The sequence below is a fragment of the Daucus carota genome, chromosome 5 (genome assembly GCF_001625215.2).
Source record: "Daucus carota subsp. sativus chromosome 5, DH1 v3.0, whole genome shotgun sequence".
In the NCBI taxonomy this organism is placed as follows: Eukaryota; Viridiplantae; Streptophyta; class Magnoliopsida; order Apiales; family Apiaceae; genus Daucus; species Daucus carota.
Genome location: NC_030385.2, coordinates 27,733,403 through 27,755,781, shown reverse-complemented (window position 1 = coordinate 27,755,781; position 22,379 = coordinate 27,733,403). Strand labels below are relative to the sequence as shown.

At 34.3% G+C, this 22,379-nt stretch overlaps 2 protein-coding genes across 4 annotated transcripts; one reads left to right on the top strand and one right to left on the bottom strand.

Annotated features, from left to right (window-relative positions):
- The first annotated feature begins 10,441 nt into the window (after positions 1-10,441).
- Positions 10,442-12,559, top strand: LOC108220607 (protein WALLS ARE THIN 1-like). Its single transcript, XM_017394414.2, has 6 exons — positions 10,442-10,830; positions 10,917-10,979; positions 11,060-11,176; positions 11,296-11,707; positions 11,869-12,020; positions 12,246-12,559. The coding sequence occupies exons 1-6, from the start codon at positions 10,586-10,588 to the stop codon at positions 12,427-12,429; spliced, it is 1,173 nt and encodes a 390-aa protein (XP_017249903.1). The 5' UTR covers positions 10,442-10,585; the 3' UTR covers positions 12,430-12,559.
- An 818-nt stretch (positions 12,560-13,377) lies between these two features.
- On the bottom strand, positions 13,378-21,805 carry LOC108223105 (probable GTP-binding protein OBGC2). 3 transcript variants are annotated; one of them, XM_017397188.2, is made up of 10 exons: positions 21,562-21,805; positions 19,797-20,272; positions 19,371-19,462; positions 19,042-19,125; positions 16,963-17,040; positions 16,417-16,617; positions 16,244-16,351; positions 14,918-14,992; positions 14,545-14,757; positions 13,378-13,631 (listed from the first exon to the last, which is right to left on the bottom strand). In XM_017397188.2, the coding sequence occupies exons 1-10, from the start codon at positions 21,669-21,671 to the stop codon at positions 13,620-13,622; spliced, it is 1,449 nt and encodes a 482-aa protein (XP_017252677.1). In that variant the 5' UTR covers positions 21,672-21,805; the 3' UTR covers positions 13,378-13,619. The 3 variants fall into 3 exon arrangements, with proteins under 3 accessions (XP_017252677.1, XP_017252676.1, XP_017252675.1); XM_017397187.2 differs by having other exon boundaries at positions 14,534-14,757; positions 19,797-20,269; XM_017397186.2 differs by having other exon boundaries at positions 14,534-14,757; positions 21,562-21,804.
- Positions 21,806-22,379: the final 574 nt, after the last annotated feature.

The following is a 22,379-nucleotide window of genomic DNA, read 5'->3' as shown; positions in this document are numbered from 1 at the left end:
GTTCAGTTCTTCGTTTTCCTTTTCTAGATGATGCACTATACTCATTCGAAGGTCTACCTTCTTAAGTATTGCACGATACCGGATGACTTGTTTTAACTTCATAAGCTGCATTTTTACCATCTGCTCGACTTCCATCAAAGTCTAAATAGATGTGTGCTTCACAATTTGTCTTTAGGAACACTTGTGTATACCCAAATTTCCGTTTGTTGGAAAACACTCCCACACCCAAAAAAATATAAACAAAATTCACTCGGCCTCCATAGAATATGACCTTTTTTTTCCCATTAGACCTGCACAAGATAATGGACTGCAAGTCTGCAACGCAAGATCTCTTCCAATATTTTGTTTTACTGTTCCCATGATATTGCTTCATGTTGTATTGAGAGCCAGTGTATACACCTTTTTTTGTCAATGAAACTGTTACTTAGAACCATGACCCAGTTGCGTTGATGTGTTGCCACTTCATGGGAGCTGTAAACTTGTCCTCTTAATTAATCAATGTCATGGCATGTCCATAAGTAATTATACTATGATTGTGTAATATAATTAGCAACTAGATGGTACTACCAAAAGCCATATTTTTCAGTTAATAGACATTATAAGCATGCTGCTTAGAATTTAAGAAAATTAGAACTCTTTAAGAAATTTAAACTTCCTGCTTTCAGTCTGTAAAACCTACACTATATGGTGTATACCATGCGGCAAAAAGGACTTTATCTTCCTATCTGAGATGCAAATAGTTCAAGGATGAACCTAGTTGATCCCTTTCTCAGACTAATTGCAATATGAGCATATTACCGTGAAAAAACTCTTTCTCTTGAAACTTCTTTCACTCATATCTCACTAGTCAATACTCGTCATGAATGGAATTCTATTAAACTTCATTTTTTGTTTGAAATAATTACTTTGGTAGTTCAAACAGTGTATTCCCTTAACTAATCAATGTTGTAACACCAAATTTAGTGACTTGTTAAGGCAACAATGTATCCTTAACATATGTATATTCTTCTGAAGTAATTTTTATCTTGTCACCTTGGGTGAGATAATCTATCATGTAAGAGCATCTCCAACGGTGTTGACTAAAAGTCGTTAGCTAAATTGGACATTATGTAAAATTTGTCGAAGCTGTAAGCCATTTTGCTTTAATGGTATTGACTATATTGGTTGGCTATATTTCAGAAATAGTAAGTTATTATTCTTTCAAGTTGTTATAAATAGAATGTATATTATCTTATGGTAATAAATGATATGAAATCTTGCTACAGATATTGCTACATACCTCTAGTGGTTGGCCAAATATAGCCAACATCAATTGGTTGACTATATTTTTAGACAAGGGTTATGTGTGGTTGGAGTGGAGCAAATTTCCCACATTATCTATAATTTTTATTTATAGTATGATTTAATGAATTTTAGCTAAGGGTTTTGATGGGTTGGTTGGAGATGCTCTAAACAAGGTTACTGATCGGTGATCGCCATCTATGGTAACCGACTCTTGTTAACAACTGTTAAGATTTTTGTGTCACTTTTGGCTAGAGATTCCTGTACAATCTTCTGAAACTTATCGTTAGGCAAGTTGTCTACTAGGCCATAACCTTTTTCATCAGCTCTGTTCCTGGGTACCTCATATTTGGGTCCAATTTTTCCCACAAGGTGTATTCAAAAGGACTGGTAATGGCGACATAGTCACTCTCATGGTCATGGATTTCAACGTAGATAGCCAATAAATCAAGTGAGAGAATTTGTGTCAGGATAATTTAGATGGGAGATTGAACTTTAAAGTGGTCCAACCTTGAGTGGTATAAAGATATTCCAGGGTTGATCTTTCATTCAATTAGATGATAATTTTGATGCAATTCTGTGCTTATCTTGTAGTTCTTCTCACCTTTTTCTTCTGGATCGCTACTTGCTACTCCTGTTAAAGCTACAGCATATCTGTTTAATTAGTTAAGTTGTCTTTCTCGCAGAGTTTTAAATCCGTGTGTTGCTCAGTTTCATACTTGTAAGAACCTGAAGCACTTTTCACATTTATTCATACATTAGGTTCCTGTCATTCTGTTCTCTCATGCTGATCTATACCAAGACAAACACATGACATATACCGAATAATTTTTTACTCCTCATATGCTCTGGTGGTGCCATAAATATAAGTTGTTTCCAATTGTATTACCCGACTCAGATTAAAAGTTAATTTCATCTTCGTACTCCAGATGTTATATGATGTTTCTGATTGAGTACGTATTTTCAAAAAAATTCTAACAACCATTTCAGAAGAAAACTTCTTGGTTGTCTGAATCTTTTTCATTACAATATTTTCTTACTTATTTGTTTAAATCATATTCCTAAAGAGCAATGACAGAGGTCCCAAAATTTTCACCAAATGGTGCAATGAATAATATTTGGCACCGATTCATGGACATGGCCTCCTGTCACTTCATCATTCAATGCACCCTTTGGTAAAACTGTTTTGGGACCTCTAGGTGTTTAGCACATAGAAATTCCTCGTATTCGTTCCAATAATTCTTGTTTGTAAGTACTGGACATTGGATCTGAGTATTATTTCCTCGACATCTTCTTTGAAATTTGTTTGTTATTTCTGCTTCAGCTATTTTAGTATTCATTGTTTAATATTTGAATGGAACTCATTATGTGCCCTTACCTCTGTAGATGGACTGTATGTTGCAAAGCATGCCATGAGTTTTGTACTATTGCATCAATGAAAATGATATACAGGCTGAAAAATAATTCAGACTATATTATTGCGACTTAAGTGGCTATCAATGGCGATAGACATCAGTGTCTTCGGATAGTGGGCCTTTAAATGCTGACCTATCGCAGGAAATTAAGTGTATCCGAATATTAATTTGGATAAAACATGTTTAGCATCACTGATTTCAACAAGTAGTTGATGGTGTTTGTTGAAAGTGAACAGAAAAGATTTGTAAAAGTAAAGAAAGAGGAATAAGAATTATAAGCGAATTTGTATTTGAAGTTTAAATTTGTATCTGTAGTTACATGAAGAGGCCCTGATTACTTTTTCTTTCGATCCAGTTCTTATAGTTATTTGTAATCATTTCAACTGCATGGTGGAAAAAAATATTGCTCTAGTCGAAAAGGGGTGAACTTCATTAGCTAGCTTTGTTGGTCTTGATCACGATCACTGATGCTTGTTTTAGTCTACAAAACGTTAGATGAAAGGATCTTTACAGTGTAGGCAAGTGATTCTTTCTATGTCTATGGCTCTGCTATTTTTAATTCATGTATGAAAAGTGGAATCTAAAGCTTATGTAACTGCATGTCAATTTTTGAATAGATCTTTATATATGTAGAAGTTCCAATGGAGTTCTTTTTGAAAAAACTAACTTTATTTGAAGTTGGGACATCTTGCCTATTACAGGAGAATCTTCGCTCTTTAATCGGAATCTTGCTGGAATCTTGCGAAATTTGGAACCATCTTTCCCAAATCCCTTAAAATACAGTGCGCTTGAGGAAATAAGCAAGATTCTAGCATGGCTTGGATACTGGCCACAACCACCACATGAACTTCAAGAGGATTGACTAACTTGTATATTTCACCGATATATATTGTAGAGTGAGTGTCAACCCAAGTCTCATATCATAAACAAGATTAGTCTTGAATATAGGCAGTCATGACGATTATATTAGTATGAAGCTTTTTTGAAAACAAATCCGTATAGGCTTGGACACGAGCGAGAACAGGCAGTCAAACAATTTGACTATATTTGAAGTCTTTTGGAAACAAATCCGTGCAGAACAAACAATATCATCCTCAAACAATTATATTTGTATAAAGTCTTTCGGAAACAAATCCGTGGACACGACGCGGAACGGACAATATCATCCTCAAACAATTATATTTGTATGAAGTCTTTTGGAAACAAATCCGTGAACACAATGTCATCCTCATGTGGAGTAGTTAACCAGTCTGGTATATTCAAAAAGTGATTCCTTGATTCTCTTCAACTTGTTTATACCGTCCCCACTGGTGTAGAAGCATGTTTCATCCTTTTTTATTGAAACTTATTTGAATTATGCTGTCGGTGTTATGTTCTTAAAATGAAAATCTGAGAGTGGAAGCAATCTGAAAATATCATGAAAAGGGGAAGATTATCTTGATTAACTTTAAAGTAGATGGAAGATATGGTCCAGTAGATATGTGTATGAGAAACGATTGAGGAGCATGACAGCTACCTTACGTTGCCGGAAGGGATGCCTATCTTCTCAACTTTTCTCTTTCGCCCACCAGACGAGAGAGATTCAAAGAATTGAATCTTTGAGTTGTCAGTCGTAATGTTCATGCAGATTGTGTCCACTTTGTGCCATGGAGATGATTCTCATCGCAAAGGTGACTTGTCAGCAGCAGCTAATGTGATCGGAAGAGCATCTGTCCCCCTTTCAAATTTCTCCATACACACCAATCTTAACTGCCAGACAAAGATTCATAATCATCCATGCCTACAAAATTATGAACATTGCTCACCTTGTTCAAATATTAAATACTATATAAGAAATACGGTTTTTCTAGTGTGTGCCCATGGACACATGCTAAGCGCGGAAAAGATATTGTGATTTTTAAATTTTGAGGCTAGCAAACTGTGAGTTTAAGGGCACTCCAACAGTGATCTAAAAATTTAAATTTAGACTGATTCAAATCAAAATTTAGGTCCAAAACTGTTTTCACTGCGGAATAGAAAGGAACGGGGCAAGAAGATTCGGCCGTGCACAAAAATGTAGAAGAGCTGTCAGGCATGCAGGTAATGAGAGCCAAAGCAACGGACACGAGGATGCTACACCCTGTGTTGTTCATTTGGTTGGGGTGCTACCCGACCACTTCATACAAGTCGGGTCACACATTCTCTCATTCTTCCTTTTACATTTGGTGCGGATTCCATAAGATTTTATCGGTGCAACTTGCTTTATTACAAATTTTTTTTAAATATAATGTTTTCTATAACATAAGACAAAATCATAATAGGAGAGATTCAACACTCACATTCTTAAGAGCAAGTGAAGCAAATTTCACTTGGGAAAACGCTAGATGCACAAAATTGGGTACAAAAACTTTCACATAATGAGTATGTGTGGGCCCCCTGTATATGCATTAATAGTACCAATTAAAACTTCCCACCTCACTTGCCATCTCATTTTGTGCAAAATTCTCTGTACCCAATTTTGTGCATGTAGCACTACTCTTTCACTTGTTATTTCACGTCGGCTTGAAAGCAAGTAAACAACAGGCAATAACCGTGTTCTGTGTTCCAACTTCCAATAGTTCAGTTGGATTTTACAATTTGCTTTTTATTAATTTGAGTGACTTTCTCACGTGAATTGGTCTTTAATAAGTTTAAAATATGAGTTGTGTTTTTGATTGTTTTAATATATCGGCTGGATTATCAGAATTGTGGGCTAAAATAAATATAACATGAGTGAAATTTTTTTTCCACTGAGACTAGACTAATAGACATATATAATTGTTGAATGGGTCACTGAATTTTAACTAAGGCTGGAGCCAACCCCAGCCCCTTCACAGGTCCGCCCCCGCGACGTCCATTGCATGCTTTGATTTATATCGCAGCCCCTTCACAGGTCCGTCCCTGCGACGTCCATTCCATGCTTTGATTTTTTACAGGTCCGTCCTTACAGCGTCTATTGCATGCTTTGATTTTTAACGCAGCCCTTTCACGGGTCCGCCCCTGCGGCGTCCATTGCATGCTTCGATTTTTCACAGTCCGTCCCTGCAGCGTCCATTGCATGCTTTGATTTTTAACGCAGCCCCTTCACAAGTCCGCCCCTGTAGGGTCCATGGCATAGTTTGATTTTTAACGAAAAAGAAGGAAGGAAACAAAGGGAATCTTTATCGTTATTATGGAGAATGGTGGTGGTGCGGGGTTGTTACCTAATGGGTAGCAGCATGCCACTTTAAAGTGTGCTACTGATCACATCTGTGATAGACGTGGGATTCATAATTAGTCATACAAACTTAATTAGGTTCCTCCATAATCCTCGTACCCCTCCAGCCTCAGTGGGCGCTTTTCGCACTCGATTGTGAACACGCCTTGATATGTTTCTTCTATGCGTAGGACTACGAGAAAATGTTTAGTAAGATTACCTCAACACATTCAGCCAATCTCTTTAAACACTTCATTTTTCTTTAAACCATAGTAAAATACATTTGAATTTGAACACCGAAGTGCATATAATACAAAGTAAATTTTTGTTTATGTGAGGTGGTGGTGGAATTAAGAGAGGGTTTTGGCGGAGGATAGGCAGGACCCTCCCCCGGCTTTAGAGCTGTTTAACGAACCGAGCTGTTCGCGAACAAGCTCGAGCTCGGCTCGTTAAGAGCTCGTTCGGCTCGGCTCGTTAAGTTAACGAGCTCGAGCTCGAACACAAAAAATTGTTCGTTAAGTAAACGAGCTCGAGCCGAGCTTTTAGTATGTTCGGCTCGAGCTCGGCTCGAGCTCGACTCGAGCTCGCTCGGCTCGTTAAAACTCGAAAAAATGTAATATTTTTGGGGTTTTTTTTATAATTTATATATGTTATTGAACTCAGAATTCAACATATAATTTATATATATATATATATAGAGTAAGGTTCCAGGGAGAACCTTCTTATCAAGAGAACCGAGAGATCTATTTAAGACCATTGATATATCTTAATTTAAATAAATTGGTTTTATATATGACAAGGGTATTTGGGTGAATAAACTAAAATATATTTACTGATTTAAAACAACCTATATACAACTATGTATGCGCATTTAATTCACGAGTTAATGCAAAGATTTTAATATCAGACATGAGCAATCAAATCTTCTAAATAAGGTAATCATTTTGTTATTTTGTATATATTAGGATTTTAAAAATCATTGATTCTGAGTTGTGTTCCTTACACGATTCTAAGATTTATATGAGCACTTTGTACATTTTATTAACAGTTAAGTATTAGAATATTATGTAAGAATATATTAAAGAACACAAGCAAAAATTTTAAAGAACATTGAAAAGAGTTGCAATTTTATTATTTAAAATCATTCAAAAAATTAATGAAATAATTAGTAGAACACTTTAATATTGTTTCAATCTTATTAGCACACTAAATTATTTATTATTATTTTTTGGAAACAATAACATTAACTATTTATTAACTATTTTAAAGTAAGATTCAATAAAATTTAGTAGCACACTTAATTTTAAAATATGTTGAAGATTATTTTAGAGAACTTAATTGAATTTTAATACAATTATATTTACTAAAAAAATCTACTATTTACTACTATATTTATCATTTTTATCAGTAGAAGAAAATTTATGGAATCTTATTACTAACGAATTTCTCATTGTTAAAATATAATTTAATAAATCAAGATTTTTATTTATTTTAAACACTTAAGAGAATCTCCCAACAAATAATAATTTTAAAATAAATACTTGTGTATTTAGTTTAATACACAGATTTATTTTATTCCCCCAAGTGTTTTAAATAACTTAGTTTACTATAATTATATTCTTTTAAGAGAATCTACTCATTGCCGTCATATTTTTTTCAATAATTGAATTTTAATACAATTATTATTCACTTAAGGAATCTACTAATTGTTGTCATAATTATTTTTTTATCTGTAAAATAAAGGTTGTGAAATCTAATTACCGACTGATTTCTCATTATTAAAATAAAATATAAGAAATTAAGATTTTAATTTATTTAAAACACTTATAAGAATCTCCCGACAAAAGTTATTTCTAAAATAAATACTTGAATAAAGGAGTTTTTTTTTTGGAAAAAAATCTAGAAATAATAATTAGTAATAGTAAATGTAAAATTTAATAATATTAGATTTTATTAATTATTTGTCATTAAAATATATTGATTATTTAAAATAAATTATATATGTAAACAAATAAAATTAGGTGAGATTTTTAGATACTTTAATAAATATAATTTTAAAGCAATACTAGTTTCTCTTAAGTATATTTTATAAATTTCATATAATTCTACCACATATTTTCATTGTGTTGATATATTTTTTCAAATTTGTACTTTGTTGAAATAAATTTTAAGAAATAAAATATTAAAAATTTTATGTTTTTTTTCAATAAACATCGTACTTCTGTTTGCTTTTCTTTCAATAGCATCATTTATTTTGTACAAAGATTCTTAAAATATTTATGACATATTTAGTTAGATTATTACATATTATAATATGTTGAGGTTCATTACTTCAAAAAAAAATGTTAAGATTCTAATAGATGTACATTTAAAGATTCTTATAGAAATTTTATGCTTTATTATTTTCTCTCAATTTGAAAAATAACATTTAATAATAGACTCTAGTATATAGTATTAAATATAATTGGGTTATTAGTTTGCAAAGGATTCAATATTCTGATATGGATTCTATCAATATGAAATTTTGAGATTTTTTAACAAGTTCGCTTAAATGTGTAGAATGATATATGGTAGAATTGGTTAAATATTATTTATAAAATTGACAAAAAAACCGTTATAAGTAATCTTAAAAATATTAATACCGGAAGTATATCTATGTAATTCTTGTAAAGAATCTCAAAATTCTATTATTGAAATTGAATACTAACTTAGTTTATATTTAAAGAGCACTTAATAGAACTCCTAATATGAAAAATATATAAATGAATATTTTAAAGAATCTTAATTGATTGTGTGCTATAATAGATCTTGCAATATATTTTTGTATCTAAATATTTATAAATATTTTAAAGAATCTTAATTAGAAAACAAAATATTTATACAACATTTAAAAGAATCTTTGAGAGAAAATAAGGTGTATTAAATATTAAATACTTTCTTAATGGTAAATCTTTTGAAAATTTGAAATTTGAAATTCAAATTAATCTACATTAAATGCTCTGGGTTATTTTTTGAAAGAATTAAATGCTATGGTTGATGGATTAAGATACGGAGAATATAAAAAAAGAAATCAAGATTACATATCTTGTTATTTATGTTAATCAATATATGGTCATAAATCAATACTTGCCCAAAAGATCTTTTATTATTGATGTCCGATAATGCCCTTTACTAATTGTTAATATAAATTTATTAAATCTTCTAATTATAGTAGCCATTGGATTAAAATGGCTGATCTACGATAGATAGGCTAGTTCTCTCAGTTCTCTCGATAAAAAAGTTCTCTTAGGATCTTAATCCTATATTATATATATATATATATATATATATATATATATATATATATATATATATATTTTAGTGATGTAACCAAAATTTCAGAAAATAATAATTTTATATGGTTTGCTATTTTAACAGTCAAGTAGAAGGTTAACTAGTACCGCTAACTAGTGTTTAATCCTAAATTAGTGTTTCAATTTTTTAAAAAATATTTCTTACCGATCCAACCGTATGGATGTTAACATATATACATTTTAGTGATATAAACAAAGTTTCAAAAAAATTAAAATTATTTGGTTAGCTATTTTAAGAGTCAACTAGCGGTTTGTCTTTATTTTTTTTCTGGCTCGGCTCGACTCGACTCGACTCGGCTCGGCTTGTATTTGTTCGCGAACAAGCTCGTGTTCGGCTCGTTAGTTAACGAGCCGAGCTTGAACACAATTTTTGTTCGATAAAAAAGCTCGGCTCGGCTCGGCTCGACTCGTCAGAAAAAAAATTAAAGCTCGGCTCGGTTCGGTCAAAACTCGGCTCGGCTCGGTTCGTGAACAGCCCTACCCGGCTTCATCCCCCGTGCATTCTTTTATCGATTGTCTTTCAACTACAACAGTGGCCTTTGCCCTGTTTGGCAAACTGCATTTGTTTTGAAATTCTGGATTTGGTCAGATAATCTGTTTGAGAATTTGGATTTGGATTTCATTTGAAATCCACACATTTAAATACTAATATAAATCTGAGAATTTGAAATGACAACTCAAATCATGTCATTTGAAATCTATCATTTGAATTGAAATGCTAGAATTCCAAGACTCCATCCCACTCAATTATCATCATCATCATATATGAGAGCAGAGAGCTTTCATCAGTCGCATGATCATAAACCCCACCTTCCACCTCCTAATTTATTCGGACTTTTGAATATTGATATCGACACCTATTCTTTATTCCCACATCAAACTATTAATAACGACTACTGTATGACTGTTATGTAAAACTCGTAACAACATATACCAATAATTATATACAAAAATAATAAAAAAAAATCAAGTATCTCTGTTAGAACATGTGATGAGTGGTATGAGATTCGGGTATATCTTGGTAGTTGATAGTCAAGATGAGATTGAGAATATGGGGGACAGCCAAAAACATAGCAAGGGCAAGAATGAGACTCAATCAACCTCTCTAATATCATTTCATTTCATGTGGGCTCCTCTTCTCCCCCCTTCTCATCACTTACATCCTTGCCTATTCCTTTGTAGTTTAGTTTGTACCTAGCTAGCATTTCCAAGTCTTATTTATACCTCCTAATTCTTCCCTTCAATCCTCATTACCAGAGGAGATACCTAGCTAGTTATCCCTTGATCATTTGTGATAAAACAGTAATATTATACGCATCAAAATGGCAGATGGTGGTGGTGGATCATCCGGAGGAGTGGTGAATTATAGCAGGAGAATTATGGGGTTCAATGTGCCGGAGAAAGTCCAGCTTCATGTGGCCATGCTGGCCTTGCAGTTTGGTTATGCTGGTTTCCATGTTGTCTCCAGAGCGGCTCTTAACATGGGAATCAGCAAGATTGTCTTTCCAGTGTATCGTAACATTCTAGCTTTTCTCCTCCTCTTGCCCTTCGCCTATTTCCTGGAGAAGTACGTCAATTTCATCCATTTTTACTATCCGTCTAACTTCCATCCGATGTTCCTCTTTCTCAATTTATTATCATCTACATATGCAGGAAGGAGCGTCCTCCGCTTACACTCTCGTTTGTTACTCAGTTCTTTCTCCTGGCTGTCGTCGGGTAATAAGACTACAAATTATTATTTTTCTGATAATTGAATGAATTGATGATCATTAGTGACTAAGTAAATTACATGACAGAATAACTGCGAATCAAGGATTTTACTTGCTCGGGCTGGACAATACATCACCTACCTTTGCTTCCGCCATACAGAACTCTGTCCCTGCCATTACATTCCTCATGGCTGCAATCCTCAGGCAATTAAGTTACCTTACATAGTAAATTGATCACAGATGTCTTCATTTACGACAAACAAAAAGTATTATTGTATATGTACTGAATACAAGTTGATCAAAGTACTTGCATGATTTCTCAGGCTGGAACAAGTAAGGCTCAACAGAAAAGATGGCATAGGGAAGGTAATAGGAACACTGTTTTGCGTGGCTGGAGCCATGGTGATCACTCTGTACAAAGGCCCAACCATTTACAGTCCAACTCCACCGCTCCAAAGGTCCAATGTTTCACCGCTGTTACTTTCGCTTGGAGATGCTAAGCCCAAAAACTGGACACTCGGCTGCATTTTCTTGATTGGGCATTGTCTGTCATGGTCTGGCTGGCTGGTCCTGCAAGCCCCGGTTCTGAAGAAGTACCCGGCTAGGCTATCGGTGACCTCTTACCAGTGCTTCTTTGGTGTGATTCAATTTCTTGTTATAGCTGGCTTTATGGAGAGGGATCCACAGGCTTGGCTCATTCATTCTGGAGGGGAGCTTTTCAGTGTCTTCTACGCGGTAAGAACTAATTAATTATCTCACACTTAATTAATACATGTGTTCCATATAGTAATTACATCAAAGTAAAACAAGAAAGAAACCTCTGCCCCAGATAGAGAGGATCATGTCAAGATCTGATTTGACTTAAAAGGATAGTAATTACATGTCTGCACACGCAGGGGGTTGTTGCATCAGGGATCGCCTTCGCTGTACAGATATGGTGCATTGATAGGGGAGGCCCGGTGTTTGTGGCGGTGTATCAACCTGTTCAGACACTTGTTGTCGCTATCATGGCTTCAGTCGCGTTAGGCGAGGAGTTCTATCTGGGAGGGTCAGCACTTTCCTCCATCTGTCACACATACTCTTTTATATATACTCATATGCATGCATATCATGATCAATATATACTATATATCTCAATTATTACACAACATGTAGACAAACCCACATGCAAAAATCCCCAGCCCCTTGATTTTTTAACTGATTCTGAACATATCTATAGTACAGTACTGATTTATATTACAACCAACTTAACTTGCAAATTATTCACTGGCAGGATAATTGGAGCAGTATTGATCATAACAGGATTGTACCTTGTGCTTTGGGGAAAGAATGAAGAAAGGAAATTTGCAATGCAGAAGTCCGCAGTTCAGTCCCAAGCGGAGCATGGCAGAAGCACAAACCACATCAAAGCTTCCCTTGCTCAACCGCTACTCTCCCAATCAACAGAAAATGTTTAACTGCCTGGAACCATAACTTTTTAACTAAGCGCTTCTTGTGTGTAGTTCAGGCTTGGGGATCAAAATCCCATATATGCTTTTCACTATTTATATAGTGTATGATTTTAGTAATGATGAACTCTTCTACTCACGTCAAGATTCACGTTTAGGAGAGCTAGGATCCTAAAGGAGTCCGAGACTCCGAGTCTGAATAACCTCTTCATTGCTCGGATTTGGCTCAACAATTATATTATTTTTTTTTTATCAAATTTGAACCAAAATTGGACGGAAGCCAAAAATCTTAACGAAATTATTTTTACAAGTGCGGCATATATCGTATTTTATTTTGTTTCCTATGAATAAGATTAATATGAGCCTAGCCTGTTTATATGGGCTTAAAACCTAGACTTTAAGTCATTTTAAAAATAAATCAGAAATTAGCTTAACGTTATGATAAGCCACAAACGAAAACTGAAAAATGTGTTTCTATGTAATAAATCAAAATCATCTTAACATTAGAATAAGTCACAAACGAAAATTGAACCAATGTCAGAAGTTAGTTTGAGTTACTTTTTTCTATGACTTACATTTTTTTGAACTTTTTTCCTAATAAAAATTATCCATAAATTACTTTTATTGTTATTATTATATTTTTAATAACCCATGAATCATTAATAAGTCAAAATTATTCAAACATTTCAGACTCCCAGCTTACAGATAAGTCATGTTAAAGTCATAAGCCAAACGAAATCCGGTACATGTTGATACGAGATATAAAACCGCTCTCCGGTACATGTTGATACGAGATATAAAACCGTTTTCCTCTCCGGTACATGTTGATACGAGATATAAAACCGTTCTCCTGTAAACATCCATGGTCTTAGAGATTTACTTTCTTCTATGATTTCACATTTGATCCTCATGTTGATCCATTACAAGCTGATTAAACTTGGTAAAAGACTGTAAATATATTGTAAATGCATGACCTGCCATTGATGCCATCTAATCAAAATAAATAGTTAAACATATATCATTTGTGTTCCTTGATCTGTTCGTATTTGCTAGATCTCAGAGGGAGAGGACAAACAGATATATATTCTAAGACGAACATATGAATGATTCTCATGATATTGCTCTACTTGTTTAACACTTCATTGGGATCACTACATTTGCGCAAGGCCGCCCTTATTTCCTTCAGCATTTCATTGATATTAGTTCCTTTTCTGCCAGTAACAACATGAAAAATATAACACATACGTTAGTCATTACAATACCAAGGACAACATACAGATAACACTTACATTAGTCATTACAATACAAAGAAACAGGTCTATATGTAACTACTTTTTATGTGTAGAACTGCTGTATTTTGGGGTCAGGGATAGCCTAGTGGTAAAGTCGTATGTGTGTCCTTTCCCCCTTCCCGTGACTAGGTATCTAGGTCATGAGTCGACTGATTGTTTGACCCCAGTATACAATTATACATGTAGTCAATTGCTCAAATTTGAAACATATTATAATGAAAACCGTGGGGAACAAAACAAATCACTAGATTCATGTATACAAATCACCAAATTTCAATATGTTATATTGAAATATTGGAAACCTATTCAAGTTATATTTGTAATATGCTTTGGTTAACAACCAACTTGGCACAAACTTCAGTGGAAACTGAACTTGAACGCATGATACTGATATGAAAAGAAAAGTAGCAATCATTCCCACAACATGAAGAATTGCACTTCTAGTTTAGGCTTAACAAATATTTAACTATTAAATGGGTACCAATATAATCCTAATGCCTTTTTCCTACCAATTGATTATTGGTAATAATTCTCAGAGTCTTTGTGACAAAAAACACAAGCTTTCCTGCGTCATACTGAAGCATTCCTAATCATTTCTTGCCCCTTACGATCATGTAAAATGTATCCCCCATCAGGAAAGAATCCAACTGTTCATTTGCTTTAAACAAAATGTCACTGCGGCAATTGAGGGTTGGGGCAAGCCGGAACAGAATGATGCATGTCATATAAAAATTTCATGTAATGTTATAAGAACTTTCCAACAGGCAGAAAAACACATGTGGTCTTCTTTTTATAATATAAAAACAAAATTAGAAACTTACAAAACACTGACCCCCACAACAGCATTTGGACGGGGATATTCCTCAATTTCTTTGATTCTTCTAGCCTTCTCAGAGATCTCTGAAGAGAGATTATCTTTTTGTTCCATATTAGATGAGGAAGGTGATTGAAGTGTATCTTCAGAGTTCAAATCAACTTGAGCACTTGGCTCATCACTTCCTATTCTCATTATTTCTTCCTTCAAATACGGAAGCTTGTTAAATGCCTGCAGCAAAGTTTAATGTTAATGGATCCATGTTAAATTTCACACTGAAACAAACATACTAATTGCATCAATTACCAAACCAAGTGTGTTCCAGTTTCAATTATACAGCAAACCACACAACCTATGTTGAATACCAGCATGCAAAGATAGAGATACAAACCTCAGGAATATCGATCTTATTTAGTACCACAATGGAAGGTCTTTCGAGATAATCAGGATTGTACATACGCAATTCCTGCAAACCAGTTGATATTTTCAGCATATTTTAAACCAACAACTGCACAAGAAAGATACTTAATGCTTATACATTTTTCACAAAAAAAAAATCCTATACTATTCAGTCAGGCAAGTATATACTATATACATTAGACACTTCATAATTCCATACTGGAACAAAGAGAAAGAGGGATGATGTATTCACGACAAGAAAATTCAGAAGTGTTATAGTGGTAGCCAGATCAATTAATCAAAATTGTAGATTATGGAGTTTATGGCGGGACTAAACAGTACTACAATACTATGGTGGAGTCCGTGAAAAATTTCATGAATTTTCTTGACATCTCAATTTGTTAGACTTAAAAGGGTGATAAAACTATAAACTTTGTTGCCCTTTCTCAAAAAGTTAAACTAGGGAGTTCTGGATCAACTAGTTTAGTTGGGAGTTGTCAGATTTAACTGGGTTTTAAAACAAGAAAATAGCTTGGTTTGTCAAGGTTCGATCGTGACAATTGGCTATGGAGTCAAATCTATATCGAATTTCAGTGGGTTATCGGAATTTGATATTAGAGATCAGGTAAGATAGTTTTAGGACATGTAGACAATTCTCATACAAATAACCTGAAGCAGATAAGTTTAATTCAAGGGAAGGAAATAGATTACTCATGAGCTGAAACATGTGTGTGATTCAAAAGTTTTGCGGCCAACTCAGGAAGTAAGACATGAGACTTTGTATGAAGTTGGAAAGAGGAGAAAGAGAGAAGTTCTTTGGACCAATGTCATGTATTAAATGTAGACAACTCAAGTGGATGTCAGTCAAGGTAGGCTTCAAGTTACCAGGATAATATTGGACATCCATGATCAAGATTACAGGAAAAACAAAGATTCTGGGGACTCTGAGACTTTAGAACCATTTATTAAATTGCTGGAATGAGTATATAGGTCTCTCGATAGGGTTTGAGAATGTTCAAGCTGATGGAGATGGCAGAGAACATATCCATCATTTAATAGGGTTTTCCAGGAGAGATGAAGAATGTTTGACCAAGTTATAGCTATAGACACTCAATTCAAAACTCTGTCTGACATTTCTTACAGAAGTCCGTGCTTTTACAAAAATATATAATATTTTTCTGGCTACCAAAATGCTCAATTCTTTATAATGCAGCCATTGAACTGCAAAAAGGAAAAATAATTTACATACCACCAGTGTGCAATTACTGTTAGAAACAAAGAAACTACGTAAAAGTTCTATGGATGGAAATATACATACTTCTTTAACAGTCCTGTAGTCGTTTACAGGATCGTCTGCAGCAGCATCCACCACATGGACTAATAATCGAGTTCTTCTCAGGTGCCTCAAGAAATTGCGGCCAAGACCCTGTAAGAAGACAAGGTTAAGTGCATGCTACAGGAGTTTCAAAAAAAAGCCAGCACCTGATATACCTTTCCCAGATGTGCACCTTCAATAAGACCAGGCAGATCAGCTAATGTTGCTTCAGATGAATATTTTCCTGCACCTAAACTAGGGTCTCCATCGAGGCGTCCAAGATTGGGCATCAAGGTTGTGAATGGATAATCAGCAATATCAGGTTTGGCAAGGGTAGTGGCTGCCAGTAAGGTAGACTTTCCAGCGTTTGGAAGTCCCTGGAAAGAAATTACATATAAAAACTATTAACAATCAACAAGTCAATACATTTAATTGTATTAAAATCGCCCAGCTCGGGCAGATTACAAGTCTAAAGTATATATGATAGAAAAAAGAGGATAGGTTAAATATATACATGCTAGTTTTTAACCAATACAAATGCTTCAGACAACCCTTCAAGTCTCCTACAATAATATAAAACTGTTCAACTAATGAGGTTCAGGTGGGCAAAACTAGAGATAATGAGTGTTCCTGTGGGTGTACAGAAGCTTGCACAAGTGTCTGAACAATATAAGTTGTCTGTATGCATATAGGCTTAAGAGATTAATAACACAAGGACTTACAACAAGCCCGACATCAGCTACTACTCTTAGTATCAACTGCAAACTAACTTCCTCCCCAGGCTGACCAAGAAGTAGAACCTGCAATTCGTATAATGTATCAGTGGTAGACCCAGGAATAAATTTTACCGGGGGCACAACAAACTAACAAAAAATTGTAAAGACAGCATTATATAGTAAAAAGAAAGAAACAAGCAGTGAAATATAAAAAGAAAAACAGAATTACCTCAAAGAGACAAAGAACTCAGTTAAAGAAGCTTCTAGATTTTCACATAACTAAAATTAGCCCGTATATACTGTATACACATAATATTTTGAACCTAAACTATGCTGATGAACTACAATTTTAATGAGCTGAGCTTTTTTTTTTACAGGCACTTGCCTATTATCAGAATAAAGGGCACTTGTAAATTAGACTGGGACACTGACTAAATTATATCAAATATAAAGCTTGGGCTGGGGATTGAGAGGAGGCCTATCCCCCCAGTACTGTAAGTGTAGGTCCCCGTGAATATAGTATGTCTCACAACACCATTTTTCATGCATCTAGAGAAGTAAGAACTGTAGTCCATAGATACTTGCTGATCTGATTCAGATGACATACTTCTTTATTTCTTAATGACACCTTAGTACCTTCTTTTGCTTTATTGGATAAGCCGGAACCACATTGCCTTTAGCCTTATCCAGAGTCTAATAAATCTCGCATCAATCTTTGAGACAAAAGTAATATCCAAAAAACTATTTTTTATTACATAGATAATGGCAGAAATTCAGTTTATAATCACTATTATTTGAAGGTACATCCAAGGAGCACTATGCAGTAACTTGCCAGGATTAGCCAGCATAAGACTATCAGTAGTAGTAAAGGGAAGTTTCTTATGTTCAGAACAGCACTGGTAGAAGTATATAAATAGTAAGGGCATTATAGTCTTCTTTTCATTAGTTAGTCCAGGTGTATGTTTCTATTATGCTTTGAATATATGAAATGAATGTTATTCCACCACTCTCTCTGGGCTTCTCACTCTCTAAAAACTCTCTTCTTTTACTAATTTCTAACTGATATCCATCTCTCTTGCTACGTTTCTGAGCTCTATCTCTCTGAACTCTCTCTCTACTGCTAAATTACTCGTTTTCTTGCCTGTTCTATAGGCTTACTTCTCTTATAAAACCAAAGAAAAATACACTAAAAACTATCTCAGGAACCATTGATTCCTGATAACTACATTGGCATGTTATAAACTTACAGTTGTTCATATAACTAAATATATAAAATAACGATGAGATGCTCAGAGAGGTATTTGGTAAGTGAGATAATTCATTCAGTTCAGGAATATCAGATAGAACTAGGGATGGCCATCGGGTCACTTCGGGTCGGGGATCGCTAGAAGCGGCCCCGATCCCCGAATCCTAACCCAATCCCCATTCCCGGCCCGATCCCCATCGGGGATTATTTTTCGATCCCCATCCCCGGCCTGATCGGGATTCGGGGATACCCGCGGTGATTCGGGGATTTTTAATTTAAACCAAAATTTCTAATTAAATACTTAAATTCATAATTATGATTAGTTTTTAATATGTCTTATTAATACCTCATTATTTTAATTTATCTTCAATGATTTAATTATGACCTTTTTAATTTTAAGACTTATTTTAATAGAATTAAATATTAACATTTATTTCAATATGTTTAATTATATTAAATATATAATTATAATATATATAATATATAAACAAGTGATGACTAAAGTTGCACCTAAAGAGGTATATAAACATATTAATAAATAATTATAATATATATATATATATATATATAATAATCGGGTCGGGGATCAGGCCGACAATCGGGGAAAATCGGGTCGGGGATCGGGCCGGGGGAATGTGAAAAACCGTACCCGGCCCGATCCCCGATATTTTTTTAAAGTCGTTCCTGTTCCCCGACCCGTACCCAAAAAAATCCCCGAATCCCCGCACCATTCGGTGCGGGGATCGGTTCGGGATCGGGCGGGTCGGGATTAATGCCCATCCCTAGATAGAACTTTTGACATAGGGTGATAAGTGATAACAGAAAAGTTCAACTTTTACCTTATCACTTTCATCTCTCATTACATTTGATGTCATAGTCATCATTTTCTTTTTTTTGTGGTCTGGCATTTCCAATAAGCTGATCTGCCACAATCAAACAAAGTTAAATATCAAAAAATACTAACAAATACTGATTCCATGAACAGTACAGGAATTTTTTCACTTTATATCTTTATCTCATATTCTAAGTTTCCATTATCTGATATACTGGCGATTTCGCAAGCATGCTGCATAAACAATACAACGAACTACATGAGAGACACATGTTTCTTATAAAACTGTCAGGTGACGAAAATCACATATATTAGTTGAGAGCACAGATTGTTTACCCCTCCTTGTCCACCCCTTGCAACAAGAATTTCATCACCCGGGCGTGCCAGATCAGCCAAAAACTTCCCTCGTTTATGTTTTACAACCGTCCCTGTCAATATTACATATAATCATGAAACAGATCAAACTAGACTGTTTTTTGCACTTCTGAACAGAAATACTGATCAACTCGTCATATTTTTTCCATTATACTATCTACCAAAAGCTGTAAATATGAAAATAGGGAATACAAACCATCCAGATGTATGGTTTTATCCACCTTTTGTATACTTGACCAATTAAAATTCTGAAAGATGACAAATAAAAGAAGCTGTTTGGCTTCCTTAAATTCTTACTTGTTACTTGAAATAAGTAGCGCTAGTTAACAACTTATACATATATAAAAGAAGCCCAAAAGGCTGAATTTGACAATGTAATATACCAACCTGGGGGTACCGGAATACGTAATGATGGGCCAGCAGATCCATTGCTTAGATGAGATGTCAAAATACTCATAGCATCAACATTCCCTCCACGTTTTGCACTGAATCGACTCTTTTTGTGGAACTCAAGTAACGTATCCCTGCCCTCATCTACATAGATTACAATATCCCCGCCATGACCACCCATCGGAAGGATAAGTGAACCATCAAAATCTCGTTTGAATGAAACTCGCTTCCTTGTCTTCCCCTTATCATATTTCGTATGTGATTTGGAAGGAGCTTTTGGGGTAGGCATAGTAAGAACTGCACCATGACCTCCATCACCAGCACGAACTGTGACCATAACCTGATCAAAGTACTTGTGAGGTTCCTTTATCAAATTATCAGGGCTCGGTGGAGGAGGGTCTTTAACCCTAGCAAGTCTGCACTTTATTGTACTGAAATGAAATTCCTCAGAAGGGCTTTTCTGCCAAATACTACTGTTCGATAGGATGCCAGTATTTTGTGGCACATTGGCAACAAAACATAAAGATGCAGTATGGTTAGTATATATTCAAAAACTAAAACAGGTTACAAAGTCGAGCATATTACTTCTCCAAAAACAGTTAGTCAGCAGTCACATTCTGGCCAGGCGCAAGTAGTTGTGTGTAACAGAGTTCGGATCCAAGCAATATCACAATTCATAAACATGGAGTTCTCATCAGTCTTGTTTCCAAGCTGATGAATAGACACTGTTCTGTAGAAGGTTTACAATTTTACATACACTAATGTGTTTGTTTAAAATATATATAATAGCTTATAAGCTGCATGGATTGCTTTTAATATTTTATCATTTCTCTTATTTTATTTTAATAATTGATGTTAATGTATTTTCATTTTTATTCTTTCAATAAAAATATTTTATTTTATCTAATTTAATGTGAAGAAATACCATATTATTAATCATAATACTTACTATGTATGATAAATATATTGTTAAACATCCATCTAAGCTGTAATTCTAGATTATTTAAAAGTTATAATAGTTTTCTAATAGAATTATATCGTAGATGAAAGAATGATATTGTGATAAATTTATCGGGATTATAATATCTCATTTTTGTAACACTAATATAATTTCATTACAAGTAATAAATTTTAATTCCAGTATAGTAAGTTGCGGATTTGATAATTTCATATCGTTACCATCATATAAAGTATAGAGATATATAGTCGGGCCTCAAATGCAACTTAAACACCAGATAAGTAAGATACTCTACTCTCACATTGGGGGTAAAGACTTTGTGTCTATGAGCTAACCTCCCAAAAACCCTCATAGTACACACTCATTAATCAGCAATTCAGCATTATGCCCCTTCTACAACCGAATAAAATGCCTTGCACCTAGCAAGAATTCTCCTCTCACATTATTTTCCATGAAAGTCCTCTCATACGATTCTATTCTTTCCAACCAAAGGAAGTACCTGATTAATTGGGAAGAATGATGAACGGGGAGTTGCAAAGAAAAAAAAAGAACATAATGTCCGAAATCCATAGAGCCGAGTGGAATAACACAAGCATAACATAATTCTAACCGTTAATCCTAAAAGGCGGTAGTCAAAGAGCTTGTAAGGAGTAGGGGTATAACGGTCAGGTAAGGTCTGCAGAGACCAAGCTCTAGAACATGAAGCTTACTCCTATAGGCTATAGAGTTATAACTAATGTACAATAAGATGTGTGAATAAGAATAAACAGAGAAAAAAGTAATGAGTGAAGTGAATAAAGGTACCTGTTAAGGAGTAGGCGTTGGGGTAAGAATGGAAGAAAGCATGTTTGGTGGAATTGAGAAAGTGAAGAAGATGAGGATGGTGTTGATGACGAAGACACCAGAGACAACATTGTTTGGGTTTTGCAGCTTGCTGGTGAGACTCTTAAACCCAACCCATGTGTTTGTGTTCTGTCAAAGACGATGGTGTCCTGAAATAACAGCAGTTTCTGGATAATTGGGGGAGTGCAAACTTGATTACCCGTCCCAAAACACATATACCGTTTTTTGACACAAAAAATTTATTACTCACTTTTATATGTTTTTTTATTACTCGACACGTATTTTAAGGCGCATATAAAATATTGTTTCATAATTTTTTTATTTTTTATTTTTTATAAAAGTTTAGATAGTAAATTTTTATTCAGAAAGAAAAAATTGAAATTATTTATTAAATATATTTTATGAGAGCATTAGAATACGTGCCGAGCTCCCGTCTCCCAATGTATATAATTGAGAGGGACTAAGGGAATATTAATCTATCAAAAAGACTTATTTTCAGAAAATGATGTCTAAAATATATCCTCTGGATATATTAGGTGGATCCAAAATATTAGTAATCTAGTAATATAATTTGCACGTGTATGTTATACGGGTTTGGATTTCAAATTTTAAACGAAGAGGTTACATTTTTCAATATTTTCATATGTTTTCTTATGATTTTGGATTAAAAAAAGAGATAAACCTATATCTTACAATGTTCTAGAAAAACTAATAACATTATAAAGTGATATTTGGAGCAAAGATGTGATATCTAAACATTATTACACCCATATATTACA